The 19,988-nt window shown below is 46.1% G+C and overlaps 1 protein-coding gene across 2 annotated transcripts in view; it reads right to left on the bottom strand.

The window, feature by feature from the left end:
- The window catches only part of lpin2 (lipin 2), a 23,163-nt gene extending 3,175 nt beyond the window's left edge, over nucleotides 1-19,988 (bottom strand). The window contains exons 1-18 of one of the 2 annotated variants that reach the window (XM_048261555.1): nucleotides 19,734-19,988; nucleotides 13,243-13,443; nucleotides 10,729-10,824; nucleotides 9,430-9,731; nucleotides 9,167-9,271; nucleotides 8,933-9,059; nucleotides 8,399-8,783; nucleotides 6,851-6,950; nucleotides 6,462-6,649; nucleotides 6,050-6,143; nucleotides 5,889-5,958; nucleotides 5,628-5,720; nucleotides 4,465-4,544; nucleotides 3,767-3,920; nucleotides 2,767-2,915; nucleotides 1,207-1,293; nucleotides 717-869; nucleotides 6-120 (exon numbers count right to left, since the gene is read on the bottom strand). In XM_048261555.1, the coding sequence (XP_048117512.1) occupies nucleotides 6-120; nucleotides 717-869; nucleotides 1,207-1,293; nucleotides 2,767-2,915; nucleotides 3,767-3,920; nucleotides 4,465-4,544; nucleotides 5,628-5,720; nucleotides 5,889-5,958; nucleotides 6,050-6,143; nucleotides 6,462-6,649; nucleotides 6,851-6,950; nucleotides 8,399-8,783; nucleotides 8,933-9,059; nucleotides 9,167-9,271; nucleotides 9,430-9,731; nucleotides 10,729-10,824; nucleotides 13,243-13,434 (2,490 nt within the window). In that variant the 5' untranslated portion in view covers nucleotides 13,435-13,443; nucleotides 19,734-19,988. Of the gene's footprint in view, nucleotides 1-5; nucleotides 121-716; nucleotides 870-1,206; nucleotides 1,294-2,766; nucleotides 2,916-3,766; nucleotides 3,921-4,464; nucleotides 4,545-5,627; nucleotides 5,721-5,888; nucleotides 5,959-6,049; nucleotides 6,144-6,461; nucleotides 6,650-6,850; nucleotides 6,951-8,398; nucleotides 8,784-8,932; nucleotides 9,060-9,166; nucleotides 9,272-9,429; nucleotides 9,732-10,728; nucleotides 10,825-13,242; nucleotides 13,444-17,368; nucleotides 17,705-19,733 lie in introns of those variants that run through there. The other variant, XM_048261480.1, reaches the window with a different exon arrangement.

Raw genomic sequence — 19,988 nt, 5'->3', positions numbered from 1 at the left:
CTCACGTTGGTCCGGTTTCCGAAGGCGGCGTAGAAGGGAAGCCTGTTGTGCAGGAACAGGTTCTTGATGTCCGTCAGACATTCGATCTTAAAAATCTCAGGCTTTTTCTCAATGACCTCCCTGCAGGATCAATAGAAAGGCAGTTAGTTTTCTTCTTTTTTTTTCAAAACTTGAAGTCTTTGAAAAACACCTTAAGTGAGCAGAAAAATAAGGTCTCTCCTGAGGGCACTGTGGACAGAATTATTAGTTTTATCTGTTTTTTTTAGCCCTCTTTAGAGGGTTGATTTTAAAGGCTGACACAGAAGTGTAAGTAGCATTGTAACATACAGTAGGGACAATACATTTTATGTCATGGGAACTGTTATTCGTATGTGTATGTGTGTGTGTGTGTGTAGTGTAGGTGCATTGTTGTGTGTGTATGTGTATGTGTATGCTTGTGTGTGTATGTGTGTGAGTGTAAGTTTGTGCACATATGTGCATGTGAGTGTGCGTGTGAGTGTGAGTGTGCGTGTGTGTGTGCGTGTGTGTGTGTGTGTGCATGTCAGTGTGTGCATGTGTGTGTGCGCATGTGAGTGTGTGTCGCGTGTGAGTGTGCATGTGAGTGTGTGTGTGTGTGTGTGTGTGTGTGTGCGCATGTGAGTGTGTGTGTGTGAGTGTGTGTGTGTGTGAGTGTGCGCATGTGAGTGTGTGTGTGTAGGAGGGAGGGTGCTTCGTGCCTGTGGAATGCTGAGAACAGGCTACTGGGGGAGAGCATGAGAGGCCCTCGGGGCAGGATGGTGCCCCCGTCGTTGACCCACTGCAGGTAGCCCCGCGTCATGTCCGCCATGCCGATGGCCCGCGCCGAGCAGTACAGGAACTTGTATCCGTTCCTGCAGGTGCAATTCGAGAAACGGCGAGACAGATCAGAGAAAACGACGGTCACGACTACGCTCCGTCTGCCTGGCTCGGCGCCTCCGAAGTCTGGTGTTTACACTCTCGACAGTGCGGAGGGAGCCGGCAGAGGTGAATCAAAAGGCTGTGTGTGCTCTTGGAATCCTGCTAAAAGGTTAGGTGTGCTTTAGGATCTTTGATGATCTGCTGATGCACTAAGCTGTGTATTGATGAAATGCCAGTTAGGACCTGAGCGAGCACAGCAGCGGTGGGGGGCTGCGTGGGCGCGCAAGGGAACAGACTTCTGCCTGTAAAGGGTAATGCAGATCAACTCACTCTGCCACAGAATGGTACAGCTTGGCAATGCCCTGGTGAGTCCAGTCTTTACCCAGCTGCGGCAAGATCTGTCCAAAGACGTCCGACCTTTGACACACACACACACACACACACACACAGGGAGAGTCACACACACAAACAGACAAAAATAAAGTTAACCACGAAGGTAGAAGCACAATTGCGATAGAATCTGATGACCATATCAAACCGGCCACAGCAAATCCCTGCCCACACATCTACCGTCCACCGGAGGCCCTAAATGCGGATGCCGCGCCGCAGTCTCGAGCACTAAATTAGCAGTCAGGAGCTGCCCATGAAAAGGCGAGGGAAGCGCGGGAATTGTTGGCCAGCGTTTTACGGGGCTTAAGTGAGGCCAGTCTCCCTCTAATGAGGATCCTTATGCGCAGCGCCTAACACAGCACATCTCCCTCCCCCTGGCACAATCAAACCGCCTCGTTATGCCGGCATCCTCCGGCGACTGCCCCACACACACACCCCAGCCGGCCCTGTGCGGCCCTCGGCGTCAGCGCCGACATCACAGCCACGTCCGCACCGGCCGCCTGGGTCAGCCTGATAATAAGCGCCAGTCAAACTGCTCGAGCGTTTGATGTCCAGACACCCACCGACTACTGGGAAATGGCCACCCAAGCCCACAGACAGGAAACCTTCTCCTGTGCTAATGTGCTACATGCGGCTTTGAAGGGAGTGAAAGTTTCTTTTTAAAAATGCTGAGGAAAAAAAGAGAGAAGACGAGTCTGTGGAACTAAATTTAAGCAGATGGATTCAATTTGGATGGGTGTTTGATGTGATATGGTGGAAAGTCATGTTTGAGACTGAGAGTTTGTCCTGCACATGCGTCATCATAATGAGGTTTTTTTTTTTTGTTGTTTTTTTTGTAGGAGTTTGCATTTTACCCATGATTAGTTCTTTGGACTGGGTTTGCTGTGACAGCTGAATGGTCTTCCGCTATCTAGAGAGCAAATAAATTAATCACTGTGACTGCTGTTGTTGCCACTCCCCAAGAATTGTCTGGCTCTAGTCTATAAATACTTGAAGTGTGTCACTTCGACAACACATACCAATTTCTATATAGTGAGCATCCAAAACCTGCTGCAGCTTTTCCTAAAATATTTCTGTTGTCACATTTCAAAGCTGGAACAGCACGGCATGTGGCGTCACACGCCCCTGTCACACAATTGATCTGCGCCCAACTCTTAAGGACATAATCTAAGACATGTTCTCAAAAGGACGGCTGACATGATCGCAAAAGTGTTCTCCAAGTCACCAATTAATGGTGTTACTGAGTAATACATTCAATCCAATTTAGGGTACATTCGTAAATTCAATCTGACACACTCTGGACGCTCCGAGAGTGTCAAACTCTGATTAAATACACGATCATTTCGAATTTACAAACGGTGTTACAAAGTGTGCTCGGGGCGTTCGGAGTGGCAAATTACGAACGCACCCATAGTGTATGCCTAACCCTAGTCTGTTACTAACTAAGATTATTACAAACTCCTAGCAACCGTGGACGAGTGCTGGCATAGGGGAACATACTTGGTGATGGTGCCATCGATGTCAGAGATGATGACCTTGTCATCCCAGTTCCACAGGTAGATGGTGCCCTCACAGCGGCATGTGCCCTGGTACTGTGTGGTGATGCTGAAGGTCATGTCATTAGGACCCTCTTTCAACTTCAGACTGGCCTGTGGGTTCGTCCACACACACACACACACAAACACACACACACACATACACAAACATAGACAGGCATGCTCAGGGACAGTCAAAGGCACACAAACACACACACAAACTAATACATCCACTGAGGGCATGGTCTGTGACTAGTCATTAAAATCAATTGTTACCCTTCACGTTAATCATGTGTGACATAGATTGCATGGGTCAACCCAATTACCATGCCATTATCAGGGCGAAAAACCATCCTCACAAATGATCAATTAACCATTACCCATGGGCCCAACATCAGATTTCTACCCCCATTTCTTGAAAATTAATTTCTCTCCCTTTGCTGACGTCCATTAAGAAGCTAGTATCATGCCGCATTGTGAAATCCAACCCTACGGCCCTTCCCCAATAAAACATCCTCCACTGTCAGGAACACTGTGTTCCAGCACGCATCCAACTCATAGGTCATGATTTAATGAAACTGCGTCAGCTCCATCCAAGAGTCCTGCTCATGAGGACGTGGAGGAAAGGAGCCAGCCTCGGCCTCCCAGGCCGACACTGAGCAGCCACCAGAGGGGGGAGCTGCTCCCCCGTGTGGGTCAGTTGTGCTGCCACTGGAGCTTTGCCACTGGTACACACATACACACACACACACACACACACACACACACACACACACACACACACACACACACACACACACACACACGTCTGGTGTGGCGTTTTCCTTATAAATTCTACTACGGTTCTGCGCTAGCCCTGAGGCTTAACAAGACCTTGAGCATACAAGTGTAAACAGGACTCAAGGTGGCTAGTGGGGTCTGTGGCCCAGGCACCCTTATGAGGTGAGAGAAAGACGGGCCCTTACGATCTGCTGGGAGGAGAGGCGGAGGGACTTCTTGTAGGAGTGTGTGGGGAGGTGCGCTGAAGAGTCGGCCTGGGCGCTGCGCTCCAGCGAGGCGGCCGCGGTGGCACTCAGCTCCTTGGCATCCTCGTCACTCGACGAGTCCCGCTCCAGCGACCTATGGAGGAGACGCGCGTCAGTGTCACGTCATGGCAGCCCAGTTCACTCACCAACACAACAGCTGGTTATACAGTGACATTTACAGATGTACAGCTTCATTATCACCTCCTAGCGAGGTGTTGATTTGGTACATCACTCCTTTCCCCCTCTTAGAAAAAAAATCAGTCAGATAATGAACTACAGGTTCTAATGACACATTTGTATAGTGAGTAGCACAGACTTCACTTCAGACTTGTCTTCTAAGTCTTCTAACCAGTGCGGAATGTTTTGATTGGGGATCAAACGGCTTTGCTGCCTTGGAGCACCTGCTTTAAAAGGAAAGTTGCTTCTCCGTGACAGAACTTTGAGCCCCAGCCCCTGGGGGAAGTGGACAGGCGGTGTTCCAGAATAAACAGCCTTCTTTTAGACTTCTGCTCGTGTGTGTGTGTATGTGTGTGTGTGTGTGTCTGTGTGTGTGTGTGTGTGTGTGTGTGTGTGTGTGTGTGTGTGTGTGTGTGTGCGTGTGCTGTCGTGCGACATGACAAGCAGTGACGCTGACTCACTGTAGGGCTCGGCTATCCTGGGAAGGTCCCACATCCTCAAGCTGAGAGTCCTTCATCTCCAGCTTGCCTGCACTCTCCGACTAGACAGAGAGAGAGAGAGAGAGAGAATAGAGACAGGAGAGAGAGAGAGAGAGAGAGAGAGAGAGAGACAGAGTGGATGAGAGTGCAAGAGAAAGAGAAGAGAGACAGGAGAGAGAGAGAGACAGAGACAGAGTGGATGAGAGTGCAAGAGAAAGAGAAGAGAGACAGGAGAGAGAGAGAGACAGAGACAGAGTGGATGAGAGTGCAAGAGAAAGAGAAGAGAGAGACAGGAGAGAGAGAGAGACAGAGACAGAGTGGATGAGAGTGCAAGAGAAAGAGAAGAGAGAGACAGGAGAGAGAGAGAGACAGAGACAGAGTGGATGAGAGTGCAAGAGAAAGATAGAGAGAAAGAGAAGGACAATCCAATTGAATACATAGTGCTTAATTTTTCTTTGTAATTGACTAGACCTTGTCTATTTCCTTTTCCTTTGCTGCGGGGGAGAGCACTGACCGAGCCCATCGACAGCTCGGCTGCCGTGACAACACAGGCTTTAATTACTGCTCGTTTAGGGACGGGCGGCGCAAGATTGAGCACTTATTAGGGCCCTAATGATGTGTCCGCATCCTCACATTGGCGCCGCCGTGACACACGCCGCTGATGAAAGGCCTCCCTGGAGAAGAGCCGCCGCACTCGGCGCTCATCCCCCATCAGCAGCGCTCGGCGGGCAGACAGTAGAGGCACCGGCGCTCCCCTCCATCACTGTCTCATTACACAACTGCAGATGGGCCTGGGGGAGGGGGTGACGTCCGGACGTGCGAGAGGACTGTACAAAAGTGTGGATATGTACGTTTGGTGGGCGGAATGTAGGGTGGAGGGTGGCCACAATCATGCCTGCCACAAAGACAGAAAGCCTTCTATCTATCCCACACCACACGAGGATTGTGCAAACACTTCCTCCGTGATGAAAAAATAAAGAGAAACAAGACACTAAGGCTCACTTAAGGCAATGCCAAACTCGGCAATCAATGCGAGCAAAGCGTTCTAAGAAGCTGTGTGTGGGAGTCTAAGGGGTGTGGGGAAGCTCCAGCGAGCAGATATGGATTTCTGTCCGGCTATTTTAATGCACTGTGTGACTACTCACCGGTTTGATGGTGCTGTCGGCTCTCTTGCGCCAGAACCACCAGCGGCCAGACTTCTTTGGCATCCTCTCCTTCACCCAAGCCTCTTCTGTAGCCTAGGGCACACAACAGAAAACATACCAAGTTATACAAGATGGAGGCAACCATGAAAATATATTGGGTAGTTAGTGGTGCATTTTATTCATTCTGATGCTTTCTGATATGTGCTTAATTCAAGTGAGACACTATGGTTGTTATCTAAGGGCAACTATATGTTGGACTACCTTAGGCAAGGTTTTCTGAAACGCCTGCAAACTCAGAATCAAGGGAGCAGCTAATGTCCAGTTGTAGTATCTGAAAGACATGAAAAACAACAATGATCAATCAATTTTCTACAAAGACACCTGTGTTGATTTCTGTGATTCGAAAGGTTGAAGATACTTACCTGTTAGCAATTTTTACAACCAGGTTTTGATTGTCTATTATGGCAGGGTTTTCTGCAAATTCCTGGTAGGTGATGATATGTTCCATGAACCTTTCTAGAAAAATAGAAAGGTAAAAATCAAGCCGTTAGCAACAGCCTTCAAGCATTTTAAAGAATGAATACTTCAATAACCTTCCCAGGAGAACAATCCTTTTGAATATAAACCCTTTTAAAACTAAATTAATTATTACATCTGCTCCTACAGACATGCCAACTTGGCTGTATCTAAACCAAGTACATCCCCACAGCATCTTAATACACACTTAGCCCACAACACAGACAGGCTGGCATTTAAACAGATTCAGTCCTCCCTTCTTTTTTTGCTGTTGGTGGTTCTACAGAGTTCACTCTTTAGAGCCCCTCGGCGCCATACCTTTGGATATCTCTGCGTTCTCGCTGAGCCCCCCGCACAGGGACAGGGTGACGTCGGGCAGGTCGCCAGCTGAGTCGGACAGGCACTCGGTGCCACTGTCAGCTGCCGCACTGCCCACCGACTGGGGCGACTGGGACCCGGAGTGCATCCCTGACTCAATCCAGTGCTTAGAACCTGGGTCTGAGTCACTGCGCGCGCACACACACACGCACACACACGCGCACGCACACGCACAGAGAGAGTACAGAGTCCAGTTAAAGTTCGAATGTATACTGTTATCAATGAAAATAAAGACTCAATAAGTATGCTTTCCTGCTGTACACCTGTGCAGCATTCATGGCACACCGTTTGAGAAAGCCCTGCTCTAACTGAGCAATCATATCACTGACCTTTTGGGAAGATAGCGAGCAACAGCATCTGCATCAAGTACATTCAAGTCGTCCAGGTAGATATCTTCAGGCCCCTGGTGCTGACTCCTCTTTGGGACTCCTGTTTGATAATAAACATTAAGATAAAGACCAGAGCCCTTGAGAAGTCCTTCAGGCTATTCACAAAGCATTTCATCTTCAAATTGCATTAAAACCTCCTGGCTGTTTTCTCCTGAATCCTATTGATAAAGCTGCTGAGACACTTTACTAGTACTTCTTTACTAAGAAAAAACATCTTGTTTGTTAAGAGACTTTAAGGAGTGGTTGATTAGTGACAGGTCTGTACCCGCGAGTAGGCATGTGCATGCGCTTCACAAATGATCACAAAGATGGATGAATGAAATAAAACTGGAATAGGCTACAAAACAAATTATAATGGAATATGCTATCCACAGGTTGAGTATCAGCTTGCAGTTTTGTATCTGTATGATAACATGTTTGTGTAGACAGAAGCTAGTTTATTTTTATAATACAATTCAATTACACTCAGTTACATGGAATTCAATTTCATAACTAAATGGGTTGTTTCCATTGATGGGTGACATTTTTGCATCCCTTATAATTAACTCATTGAATGCCAAGCTGTTTTCGGAAGCTTTGTCCTAGAGTGCCAGCAATCTAGACCATTGTTGATGATTTTTGTACTTGTGTTTCTTCTTGTGTTATAGCTATGAACACATACAATGTTTCGTTTAAAAGGTGAGACTTTAAGCTCTCAGTGGGTGCAAACTGGGAAATCCCAAGCTAAACAGTGGCTAGTTTTCATCAAAATCGCTGTGAGATATAACGTCTTTCATGAAATATGAAGTGTTGCCTGTAAACTTTCCGGGAAGTGATCAGCGAGACCTGGCGAGACTGCCACCTAGTGATAGACCCACGAAAATGGCCTGGTTTTGAGCTGCCGTGCATGTGTCACTGATTCGACCCAAAGCGGCAAACGAGTTATGATAAAATGTCCAGATTGTGCGTTTTCATGAGTTTTCGATCGTCATATATTTCATTTCCATTCATCACAGAGTTCCCAAAATCACATATAAGGTGTGTTAGAGTGTCTTGTTTCGTAATTTAAAAAAAAAGCTAAAAACGTAATATTACGTTTTTGGCACTCAACGCATGGGAAGGAAAAATGTAATTTTTGGCACTCAATGAGTTAAAGGCCTTTAATATAAGGCCTTTAACTTTAAGCTTGATGGCGCGTCCCCCGGCGTCAACTTCAAGGCACCACTGCCACCATCGACTTCAAAGCACCTTATCCTAACCTTAACCCTAAACCCAGCGCTGCCTTGAAGTCGACGGTGGGGGCCCAAAAGACCATACAACCTTTAATTATTCCCTTGCAATTGATTTTAACTGTTTTCCCAAAGAGTTTTTGTTTAGAGTTTCTCCTAGTTTGAACAGCTTCTATATTTGAGAAGCTTTGGGAGTTTGGGCCCAGGTGTTATCTCTGCTATCTTTCACTTCTCTCGAAACCCTACGTTAGACTGTAAAAGTGCAAAGTGCAAGGCACACCTTTCTTCTTGGAAGGGGAGTCAGACTTGGAGGTATCGGCCATGTCCCCGGCCATCTGTGCGGCGGCGGCGGCAGCAGCTTGGGTGTTGGCGGGTGTGGACGTGCTCACGCCAGGCTCGGACACCTCCTCGGGCTCCTCCGAGGGGGTCAAGGTGCTGACGGGGGCCACCGTGGTCACAGGTGTGGTCACGGGCGAGCGGGGCTTGGGCTTGACGATGGCGCACACCGGGGTTGGGTCTTCCTGATGACCGACCCGGCCGCTGCCACCCTGCCCGTCGGTCTCAGTGCCCATGGCCTCGGAGCTCAGGATGACCCGGAAGTGCGTGTTCTCCGAGGGCGTGATGGTGACCGTCTTGGGCAGCTCGGGTCTCTCCTTTTTGGGAGCCTGGAGACACAGCTGCTATGAATGACTTATCAGTGTGTCAGACACACACACGCTCGTGTCTGACACACTGATAAGTCGCTAACACGCGTGTGTGTGTGTGTGTGTGTGTGTGTGTGTGTGTGTGGTGCAGTGTGTAGATGCCTCCTTACCCGCGTTGGCTCAGGGAACTCCCCCCAGGTCCACTGCATGTGCGACTCCGCTCTGAGCATGCTCTCTGAGGGCCGCACCATCAACTCAGAGTCACTCTTTGGGGAGAAGGCCTGGGATAGGCCATGACTGTACAAATGAATTAAGAAATAAAAAAGTGAGATATTGCCATCCGAGTCTCAAAAGTGTTCTTTTGTAAGGATGTTCATGATACGGAGCCTTTAGAGAGCCGATACCTGTCTGAGGTAGACCAATCTCCATCAGAAAAGGGGTAGTTGTCTAAGGAATGGTGTGCAGGGTATTTCTGTTCCACCTCCCGTGCAGTGCTAATGGAAGGAGATCTGCGTGGCAGGACAACAATTAGGATTAGGCAAGTGGCCATTCTGTAAAAAAGGTATACACTTCATCTACGCCAAACAACGGTCATTGTTCCAGTATTCCGACAGTCTGTGCGTCTGAGCCGCGGGCAGGAGTAGCCGCAGCCATGCCCCTCACTCACCTGGGGCTGTGCGCTGCCGTCTCCTCGTCAGAGCTCAGGTCCATCTCAAAGATCTCCTCGCTGGGCTGGGGGGGGGTGGCGACGGTGGCCGGCGGGGTCAGCTCCTCGCGTCGAGGGTCACCCTTGTGCTTCTTCCTCCTCTTCCTCTTCTTCTTCACAGAGCTGGTGCTGCTGACTGGTGCCTCGGGGGGGTCGTCGGCCTCCGGGGGCTCGTCCTCGGCTCCAGCGGCCTGCCCGCCGATCCAAAACATGTGGCTCTCGGTGGGGATGGGCGAGGTGGCCAGGTGAGCTGGGACGATTTCCTGTAGATGAGAACAGGACAGCGTTTAATTGTGCTCTTTCAGTACAGTGCAACAGGTCAGCAAAGCATGCACAAAAACAAGAAAAGACAAAGAGGAAGGAGACCGTCAAATAAATAACAACATCAGGCACATAACACACAATCTATTTTCTATTTGATATACTTGACAAATCTCGTCTGAACAGTGGGGCTGTAATTTGGGCAAAATATCGAATTGCATTTTTTTTTTCTGACAGATGTTGCAATTTGATTTGTGATTTGTGTCTTTTTGAACTCCACTTCTATATTCCTAATTTCACCAAGTTGGGCCACTTCTGATTGGTGAGCATGCCAAGTGCATGAGAAACACACCACTCCTGTTAGGTGAGCTTCACGGTCTGTCGCACAAGGAGGATGACATGAATGTAAAAAAATCATAGATGTGACAACATGTACCATTGGGACAGTTGCGAGCTGCACAAATAATTGCAGCCTTTGCTGTCAGTTCATTGCATTAGTTCAAATTTTGATTTCAATTAAAAATTGATTAATTGTGCAGCCCTACCTAAAATGTCATGTCCATTTAATATTGTCATAGTTCACTAAGCAATTTCTATACTGCATCTATATCAATCTGTATATTTTACTTTCAGCCTGAAATAAACACCCAGATGAGGGATTAAAGGGAATGGAATGCATTCAAGTCCAATCATGGCTCTGGGTGCAGATACACACATTAAAGAAGCAATTTCTGTGCTTGCCGCACATGTAATTGACTTAGGCTCATAGATCTCTTAGGAATCTGATGACTTAAAACAACATGGGAGTCTTTTCAACAGACTCCTCATACATCTAAGCCTAAGCCCTGTTCAGATCAGTGCTCAAGGAAAATGTAATGCAATGAATGGGAGCTCTCGCAGCCAAAAATATTCACTGATTAAAATTCGGTGTTTGTTTAACAGCCTGGTGTGATGGGATGGTCCATAAGCAATAACAGATGTAGTGGTGTGAGTGCTCACATTCTGCTCCTCCGTTTCCTGCACGAAGAAGGCCTCCCCGTTGTCTCCCAGCTTCATGTGCAAATCCACCGGCTCCCCATTGATCTCGATGTCGATCTGTGAAAAAAACAAGCACAGGACCCCACGGCGCGCGAGCGCCGGCCTTAAATAGAAGCACATGGCGGAGCCGCAGCGAGCTTTTCCCCGGGCCCCTCATGATTATCGTGCTCTCTGACCTCTTGTCAAGGGAAAGCTCTAGGAAAGCTTTCAGGTGAAGCCAGCCAGGCAGGCCCCTGTGGTTCCCTCCGCACACTGCCTGAGGGGGAAGCTCTAGAGCGGGGCTGGCCTCCTCGGTGGGCCCCAAACCCAATTAGGCTACAAGGCGCTTCCTGAGCGCAGGAAGGCAGCCTGCTAACTGGGCTCCACGGAGGGCCAGGTTATTCAGCGAACCTGATACGGCCAAAGTACTGGCCCTGGCGTTGGCCTCGGGTGTTTTCGCATGGAGCTAACTTAATGTAGTGGTGGACGTGCACGGTTGCACTACTGCAAGGAGAGCTGGCAACCTGATCCTTGCCGTCTTAAATGACATGCATTCAACCCCCTTTCTTCCCTCACAGTTGCTCTCTCTCTCTCTCTCATCTACTTTCTCACTTCCCATTCCAAACACACACAAAAAACCTTTTGCATTCTAACGCACATCCTGTAGTTTTCTCTCCCTCTCCAGCACTGCTTGCGTTGTGTTGCCTGCAGCCTGTTGAGTTTATTTCCCAGGTTGCTCTGTGATTTATGTTTGTCGAGAGGTGGGCTAGAATCTTAATAACCGGCAGGGATCAGGAGAGGTGAAGCTCCTGCGAAGCTCACCAGCATACAGAGCGGCCGAGTCCGCTCACGTTCCCCGGCTGTGTGCGAGAGGGCGCAGGGGTGGACTGTGCCAGCCCTGCTTACCGACAACATACATCACGTTAAACAGCCTGCTTCACATAGCGTTAGCTGAGCACAAACACTCGTTTGGAATGCTGACCACAGAACAAAGGATGCGTGAGTGGGTGGTGGGGGTGGCTGGGGTGGTTGGGGGCTGGGCAGGTTTTTGAGAATCACTCAAATATAATTAGGCAGAACACAGTACAAAAAAGGCTTTGGTGCGGCACAGTCGATGCTTCTTGACAGGCCAAACACGAGCTGCAGACGATCCTTTGAGGACTGTGTCTTTGTCAGTCTTGCACACCCACCACCACCTTCCCTGCAATGTGCGTCTGATGAAGTTTTATCTTCATTACAGATTGCCGTGGCCCATGAGACGAAAAAGATAATAATAAAATGACGGATAAACACCCACACAGTAATACAGAGGTCTACATGTAAGAAGAGTTAGGAAGAATTCAGACATCTTTTTTCCCCCGAACCCCCATCTCACAAGCAACCTTGATGAGACAATCCCTCCCACCTTCTCTCTAATGTGGAGCTTGACTCTGAGAAACCTGTTGCCATAGCGACGGCGCCTCTTTTCTCTCCTCTACACCTCTCAACAATCCTCTCCTCTGCGCAGATGGTTGACAAGCACACCCTTCCCCCGCCTCCATTTTTTTGTCCCCGTGCTCAAGGCTCTCTGCTACTGTGGCTGCGACTGACGCCCACACAGCCTAGTACAAAAAAAAAACAAAAACACCGAGGTCACGGCGAAATGTGACCAGCATCATTTTGGTGGCCGTTCAGCGCAGTAGTTTCTACCGCCAAAGCGCTGCGACACGCTGTGGGTGGAAGCCAGCGAGTCGTTGATCAGAGTAGACGGGGTTCTCACCGCTAATGAGAAAATACAGCGCTGGGATTCGGAGTTTTGTTTCCCCCCAATAAATAACATTCAGTCGATGGGCTCAGGCAGGCCTTGCTAACTAGCAGATGCAGGACCACGGAGCCAACTGATAAGGTCATTCATTTCGCCAGCCTGCACCGTGCCAAGCTGAGCTCACACACACCATGTGACTCCATAAAAAAGTGATTGTTTATGCTCAGCTGTGCACATTCCTTCAGTGGACCTTTCTCATGCAGAGGCAAGAACCAACACCAGTCCACAGATGAGCCTAACATACAGTGTACTCAATATCTGTCTGAGCTTATATACATTTTCATGTACATTTCAAAAGTTTTACAATACTTTTTGAGGATCTTTAATGACATTTCCATGACCTTGTGCACCCTCCAAGTAAACAAAATTGGATAAGTTAGTCCACTGGTTGGTTGCGGAATGAAATTTCTTTAAAAAAACTCCATGGCTTTCTTTCATTTGCATGACCATGGGAACTCTATAAGCCAATAAGCCAAAGGTTATTAATTTGGCCTAACACGTGATTCATTTAGTCTGTGAAATCACACATCAGATGGCCATCTCCAATTTCCTTCAAATACCTAGCCTAGGTCTCCCCAACCGGCCATTCTCACGTCACCATTCTAATAATGTCTGCTCTCTCTGTTTACAACTCGCCGGCCCCGCCCAGTACCCGTCCTACAGCCTCTCTGGACGCCCACCCTCCCACTCACCACTTTCTCCTTGGAGCGCAGCACCCCGAGCTTCCCGAAGCGCACGTGGAACGGCGAACACTGGTAGGTGCCATCCCTCTGGCGCACCACCACCACGTCGATGCAGCCGGAGAGCGTGGCCTGGTTGATGCCCTTGTACAGCTCCTTCACCGTCACCAGCACCTGGCCTGCCAGCTGACCCACATAGTTCATGGTGTCCGCCTGAGGAAAAGGACAGGAAGTATTCATTGTTATGGCATGTGGTACAGCTTGACGGTTTTTAATGAAAGCGAATAACTTCACGAGCCTGAGTTCCTTTATGAAAGTAATTATTTCGTCCCCAACGTTTTTTGCATTCTCACTTTGAGTCAGCGAAAATGGACCCTTGTTAGCCACTCAGAGAAGACTGCGGTGTCTCTTTCGCACAAATTCAGTTTTGGCTTGCGCTGGCCATCTGCTCCCTGGAGCCCCTTATCTCGCTGTGACAAGACTGACTACTAAGTGTGAACTGTGCAGCAGAGGACTGGCCTCTACGTCTGAGCATGGGAACCACAGCCAGCCAGAGCCAGGAAGCCGAGGAGCAGGAGAGACAGACGCTCAGGCACCCTGCAAGCCTGTCCTCTGCCTGCCCATACATCCTGTTTACAAGCTGACCTTGAGTTCATTCACCAACCATAACAACTGCTGGGGAAAAAAACCTTAACTTACAGTGCAAAGGTGCAATGTGCTGTTTTTGTACCCTTGCAGAAGAACTTCCCCTTTGGCCCCAACACATGATAAACAATTTCACATGAGGCTTGGACTTCTTTAGCTTACTAAGCAATTTAATTGTTGAAAAGTAATAAATCTATTACTTGCATTTACGCAAACTTGGGTCATGAACTAGTAAAATTACATTGCACTTTCTGGAAAGGCCATTCCTAACCTGGTTGATTTGTTTGTTTTGGTTTTACACACCAATGTTAGCCATCTGTCTCAAACTAGAATTGATTTAAATTAAATTAAACCTCAACACCAGAGAGCACAGTGGTACCCTGCAGGATATATTGAGAATGTTAGAGAGCCTCACTGTGAGTGATTGAACAAATGAACATGATCTTATTCAGAGCGGTGGCATTTGGGAAATCTAAAAGTTGTTGTCCAGGCGAACATACAGACAGGACAGGAAGCAATGTGAACACTCATCAGATATCTGAACAGACAGAAAAGCAATAATTGGCTCTAGACACCACAAAGGCCCTCATAGACAGAGGCTGACTTTAACTAGCCTACACAGCATAAACACTGTGTGAGAGCAATTGTGCAGCTGCAAACACCACTGCATACAGCTTAATGCCGCTCTAGTGTTCTAATTGTGAGGTGTAATTTCACAAAAATATCTAGCCTATGCAAAATGAGTGAGGCATATTAATTGTAAGCAACAGTTTTTCTTAGTCGCTTTGGTACATTTCTCAAATCATCCTTAACATTTGCAAAACAGTAAGTGCCTTTCTCAAAACAATTCGTAAAAATAGCAAAACACCATGGATTACCTGCAAAAGCCACTTTCTTGCTCAAAATCCTTAGATCATCCCTCAAAAGTAAATATCTGTGTCAATGAACATGTCAGTGCCATCAGAATGACAAGTCATTGTGTCATTGTGTACGAATACGACAGTCAAATTGGTTAGTCATGTTGTCAATATAATAGTGTACTCTGGAGGGATGTTCTGATGTAAACTATGGCTTAAGTTTTGATGACAATTACTGTATTGCAAATTGTAGGTTTTACCTTAGTGTATATGGGAGTTTGATTGCAAGAAACTGGACAAGATTCACATTTATGCTTTTACTGTTTGTACTGTTGACAGACCATGTCATTGCGATACAGAAAGGAAAAGACAGCACTGCACATGCAAAACAAAACAGAAAACAAGAGAAATGTGAACATAGGACAATTTCTTTAGGGAAAACTGTACAGTGCTGGAGGAATTACAGTGCAGTCTTCCTACACCTCCTGACGTTCCTGTCTGTTAGGCCACAAATTCTCATTCACATCACAACGAATATCATCTTGCTTGACATTATGACAACTTGTTCAACCATTTTGCATGTAAAGACTTATGCTATGAACTAATGCCTAAATGTTGTGGGGGGGGTGAGACTATTCAACAGAGACCCATTATAATACATTTTGATCAACATGACACATAAGCAATTGATAATGTAGGAAACAGCATCGAATTGTATATAATCATTTGCATGGATGTACCAAACTACTTGCAACTTATTCAAAGAAATGAGAAACTGCTTTTTTGATGTGCACAAGTGACAGAATGATGTGAAGATTGAACAGGTAGTTTTGAGAATTTCAATTCTGATCTGAGAAATGTACCAAAACCTTCATACACCAAGCTGTAAGGATGCTGAACTCTCTCCCTCCTCTCCCCCCTCCACCCTCAGCTACATAACATCCTGGACATTGGACCCACAATGGCCGCCTGCACTACTCCACTTGCACACTTGAACACTTGCACACTTGTACACTTTACAACTTGGTGTTGTTGTCCTGTAAACACAACACTTCTGCTGCTCTTACATAACTTGCACCACTATGCCACTTTCTTTATTACTCAGGTCAAACAGAACTACCCAAGCCTCTTATTGGCCTGACTTTGCACTAGTTTTTTATTGACTGTCTATGCACAATTTCAACAAAATTTTGCTGCTCTTATTTTTTCATTATTATATGTGCCCTCTTATTTACTTATTTACTTACTTTTTTGTTTACTTGAATGTTATGTCTGTCTGTGGACTTAAAATTGGTAAAATATGTCTTGTCTTCACCGTGGGATAGTGAGAAACGTAATTTCGATCTCTTTGTATGTCTGGAACATGTGAAGAAATTGACAATAAAGCTGACTTTGACTTTGACTTTGAAAAGCGACTGAGAAAAACTGTAATAATAATAATAGGCTTCGTATAGCACCTTTCATACACAAAATGGTTTACATTTGGAACATTAAGCTTTAGTATTTTTAAATATTTAATAAATTAATGGGGGCTGTGGCATGTACGGTTCCATGTACGGGACCAAGTGCCCATGGGGACCCAGGTACGAATCCAATCTCCTGCGGTCATTTCCCAATTCCCACCCCATTTCTCTCTCCCACTTACTTCCTGTCACTCTTCACTTTAATGAAAAAGTGAACCATGTCCAGAGTGGAACCATAAAAGTGACCAAGACCTTGGCTATTGCCAGTGATGAGGGAACCTGCTCCCTCACTTTGTATACCAGAGGACCAGGGTGAAAGGCCACTCTTCAACTAAAAGGAAACTAATTTTCAGCCCTAATTTCAATTGCAGGGAGATGGACAATCATCAAGGTGAAATAGGCCTAGCTAACTAGCTAGCAGAGCAAACTGATCCAAGAAATCTTCAACCGAAAAGTCACATGTTAAATGTTGATTCATGAACATTTTATACTCAGCTCACACATTTTTCTCTCATTAAAAAAACCCTTGTCATACAGTAATTGAATAGTAATTCAATTGAATTGCACTGATTGAAATCTCACTGGTGTGCAGGCTATTACATTTCAAACACAGAACTCACCTTTGAAAGGGATTTGGAACTCATTGTAACTGTTTTTTTTAATGTAATTGTATTGTAATTACTCTCAGAATTTGTTTTGTTTTCCCATAAATCCACAACTACCTAACCTGGTGTAGAGCCCAAAGGTAACAATGACTAATTAGACACAAGGCTCGCTGTTTTTAGTGTTTCTTAAGATGCTTTGTTGTCACAGCTAGTAGACTTTGAACCATGGAACCCACACGATTATGAAATTGCCCATCGCCTACACTTCTTGGGACCAAGGAGGACCAAGAACACCTTATCACTGATAAATGGTAAAAGACTATGACAGAGAATCACATGGCAAAAAAGGAATTTCATCCTAGCAAATTGAAAAAAGGAACATCACATGCTGTTATGATCCGTACACAAACCTCCTATCACGACACCCCATTAAATTCGGAGGGTGGCCTGATGAGTCATGACTGATGCTGATGTTAGCCTGCACTAATGAGACGCCAAGTTCTACCCTGCTCTAGGGGAGATGTATCCAGGAACCTATTGAGTAGTCTTCAAAAGGCCTCTCACTCACCAAGGACCAGGAGGACCTGAGGGATGGGGAGTCATCCCTCTCACTTGTGTCGTACTCCGTCAGGCTAGCCGCAGAGTGCAACCTCTTCATCTCCACCTCTCTGTATCCCACTCAGAGCCAAGTGTTCTTCTGCTCTCCAGTAACACATCTGTCATCCTCATCTTGATCTCAAATAGCGGACTCCTCCCCAGCTGACCTCACGATAACCCCCAACAGGTAGTTATAAACACAAACAACTGATCACAGCGTGAATTCTCATCCCACTGTTGTAATGATGTTCACTGTGCTACTCGTAGTGTCCTTTGAAGCAATGCGTTCAGACAACATCTAACCATGCACCAAACTGTGTACGAGAGGCCACCTTACTTTTAACCAATCAGACGGCAGCATATGGACTGGGTCTCTGGAGCTGATAAGGGGTCGTTTCCTGTAAAGGGTATCCTGGCGTTACCCCTTGATAAGGGGGTTGAGTAAGAAGACCAACAGGGGTGGAGTCTGGAAATGGGCCAGTCCAGCATGCGGTCACGTGTGACAACATTTTCCTCTTGGCACAACACAGGTGTGCTCAGGCAGCAGTGGTTAATGATTTTACAGAGAGGACTCCCAGTGCTCTGTGTACAGTGTAAACCAGATTGCTGACAACAGTTGAGGAGTAGTGAGTCATTCCAATTCAAATGAGATAGCCTGCAATTTGTAGCCAAAGGCTATCACGGGTGCTTTTCCATTTGAGCCAAAACCAAAGATTTTTTTTTATTATAATTATTATTTTTTGCGGAGGGCAGCTGTCAGCACTTAGTCTCTCCTTGGACATTCAAACAGGGCGTTCCTAAAGACACATGGCCAGTGGCCAGCTCGTGGAAAAGTGTACAAAAACAAACATCATTCAAACACCAAAATCTACTCAGGTGTACTCAAAAATGTATTTTTACTGGTCAAGTTTGTTTGCTTAATCAATGCACACAATCGCAATTGGTGAAAATCTAACCAATGTTTTGTTTGAGTACCTGTCTGGCTGTAATCCCATGGACACACCTTAGACAAAATGATACACGTGTGCCCAAAGCACACCTTATCAGATCTGTTATTTATGCACAACAACGATCAAAACATTTGCTTCAAGGTCGATGTTTCAGGACAGGTCTGGGAAACTGGTGGCTATTGATCAGCCTATAGTGCCAAAATTACCCTATTATATTTAAAAGACAGAGCTGCTTCCACATAACGTTATAGCAGTGGCCCTGGGTTGTATGGTTTACTTTAGGCCAAGGTTTTTTTTTATTGAACACTACTATTAAGATGTATGACACACAGATAGGTGATGTGTGCACTGGTCTTTGAATTCTGGAGTCAATGTAGGCTAGTGTCACATTCCAGAAGTTAAATTTGAAACTACGTCACTGTCCAGTGGAGCAAGTTAAGCTTAGTGATTTTTTATGCCAGACTGAAGTCAGAAAAGTTATATTCAGTGTCTTATAGTTTGTGATAGAATGGAACAATACAAAAAAGTGGTTTTAATCGTCATGCTATAAAATATTAGTCTATTCTACATGCGTAGCTACTTATTTCGTATTCGAGTTTGAAAACATGCCCAAAATATACTATTCCTACGTTAGCCCTCATCCAGCCCAGCTTGATCAGCTAGTGGCTCAAATAAGTGCTGTCAACAGCTGTTAAGGTTCACCTATGTTGGTGTCATCATTAGTCCAAGTAAACTCAGACAGCGTGTTGTGAACATTTGTCGCTAACTAGCTAGTTAGTTATGGCGTGAGAAGGTAACGTTAGGCCTATGATGTTGCCATAATCATCATGCCACACTATATCACATCTACAAGGAATCAAGGGTGCATTGCGTTACAGTTAGGCCAATGAATTAGCTAACTGACTGCTAGCTGGCTAACTCCAGCATAAGCTACAAGCTAGGCAGCTAGCTAGCCTAATGAACTTACACCACCCGGGATGATTCAAATTGAGAAACAATTCATCCGCGAGCAAGAATATAATTTGCCATCATAACGTCACACAACAGATTAACATTCTAAATTAAATATTGTATGTAACATGCAAATGTATTCCCTTATTTAACTCAGTTGTACTATTACATTAGCTAACGTTACTTTATAATTGAACATACAGCTGTCGTTGTCGTTGACCGGTCGGTCGGTCGTTAGCTAACAAGCCGGTGAAACATCAGTGAATAAATTCACTTGGATCTGACGGTTTAAAAACAAACGTAAGCCTCACCAAATCTACTGCACATACGAGCAGTCAAAAATCAATGTAATTAACATTAGCTGTAACTATAAGACGTAAACTAATGGATTCCTTGTTGTCAGCTAGCATATCATATAATGGCTTTCGTGTTTACCTTGTCTCTGGTTAGCTCGGTGTCAAGATGACGAAAACGTTGCTGTAGGGTCTTCTTTCCTGCTCCGAGTCCTTTACCAATTCCTCTTCATTTCTGAACTACTCCTCTTTCTCATGAATTTTCTGATCGTCTTTCAAACCCAAGAATCACTGGGTGGTAAACAAACCTTCAAAACGGAAAACAATGTCCTGTCAAGTCTGTGAAACCCTTTCTTAGACCATGACCGGTCGGTCACAGGCAAACTGGGTGAAAATG

The sequence above is a fragment of the Alosa alosa genome, chromosome 1 (genome assembly GCF_017589495.1).
Source record: "Alosa alosa isolate M-15738 ecotype Scorff River chromosome 1, AALO_Geno_1.1, whole genome shotgun sequence".
Taxonomy (NCBI): domain Eukaryota; kingdom Metazoa; phylum Chordata; class Actinopteri; order Clupeiformes; family Clupeidae; genus Alosa; species Alosa alosa.
This window is presented reverse-complemented; position numbering and strand designations above follow the sequence as displayed.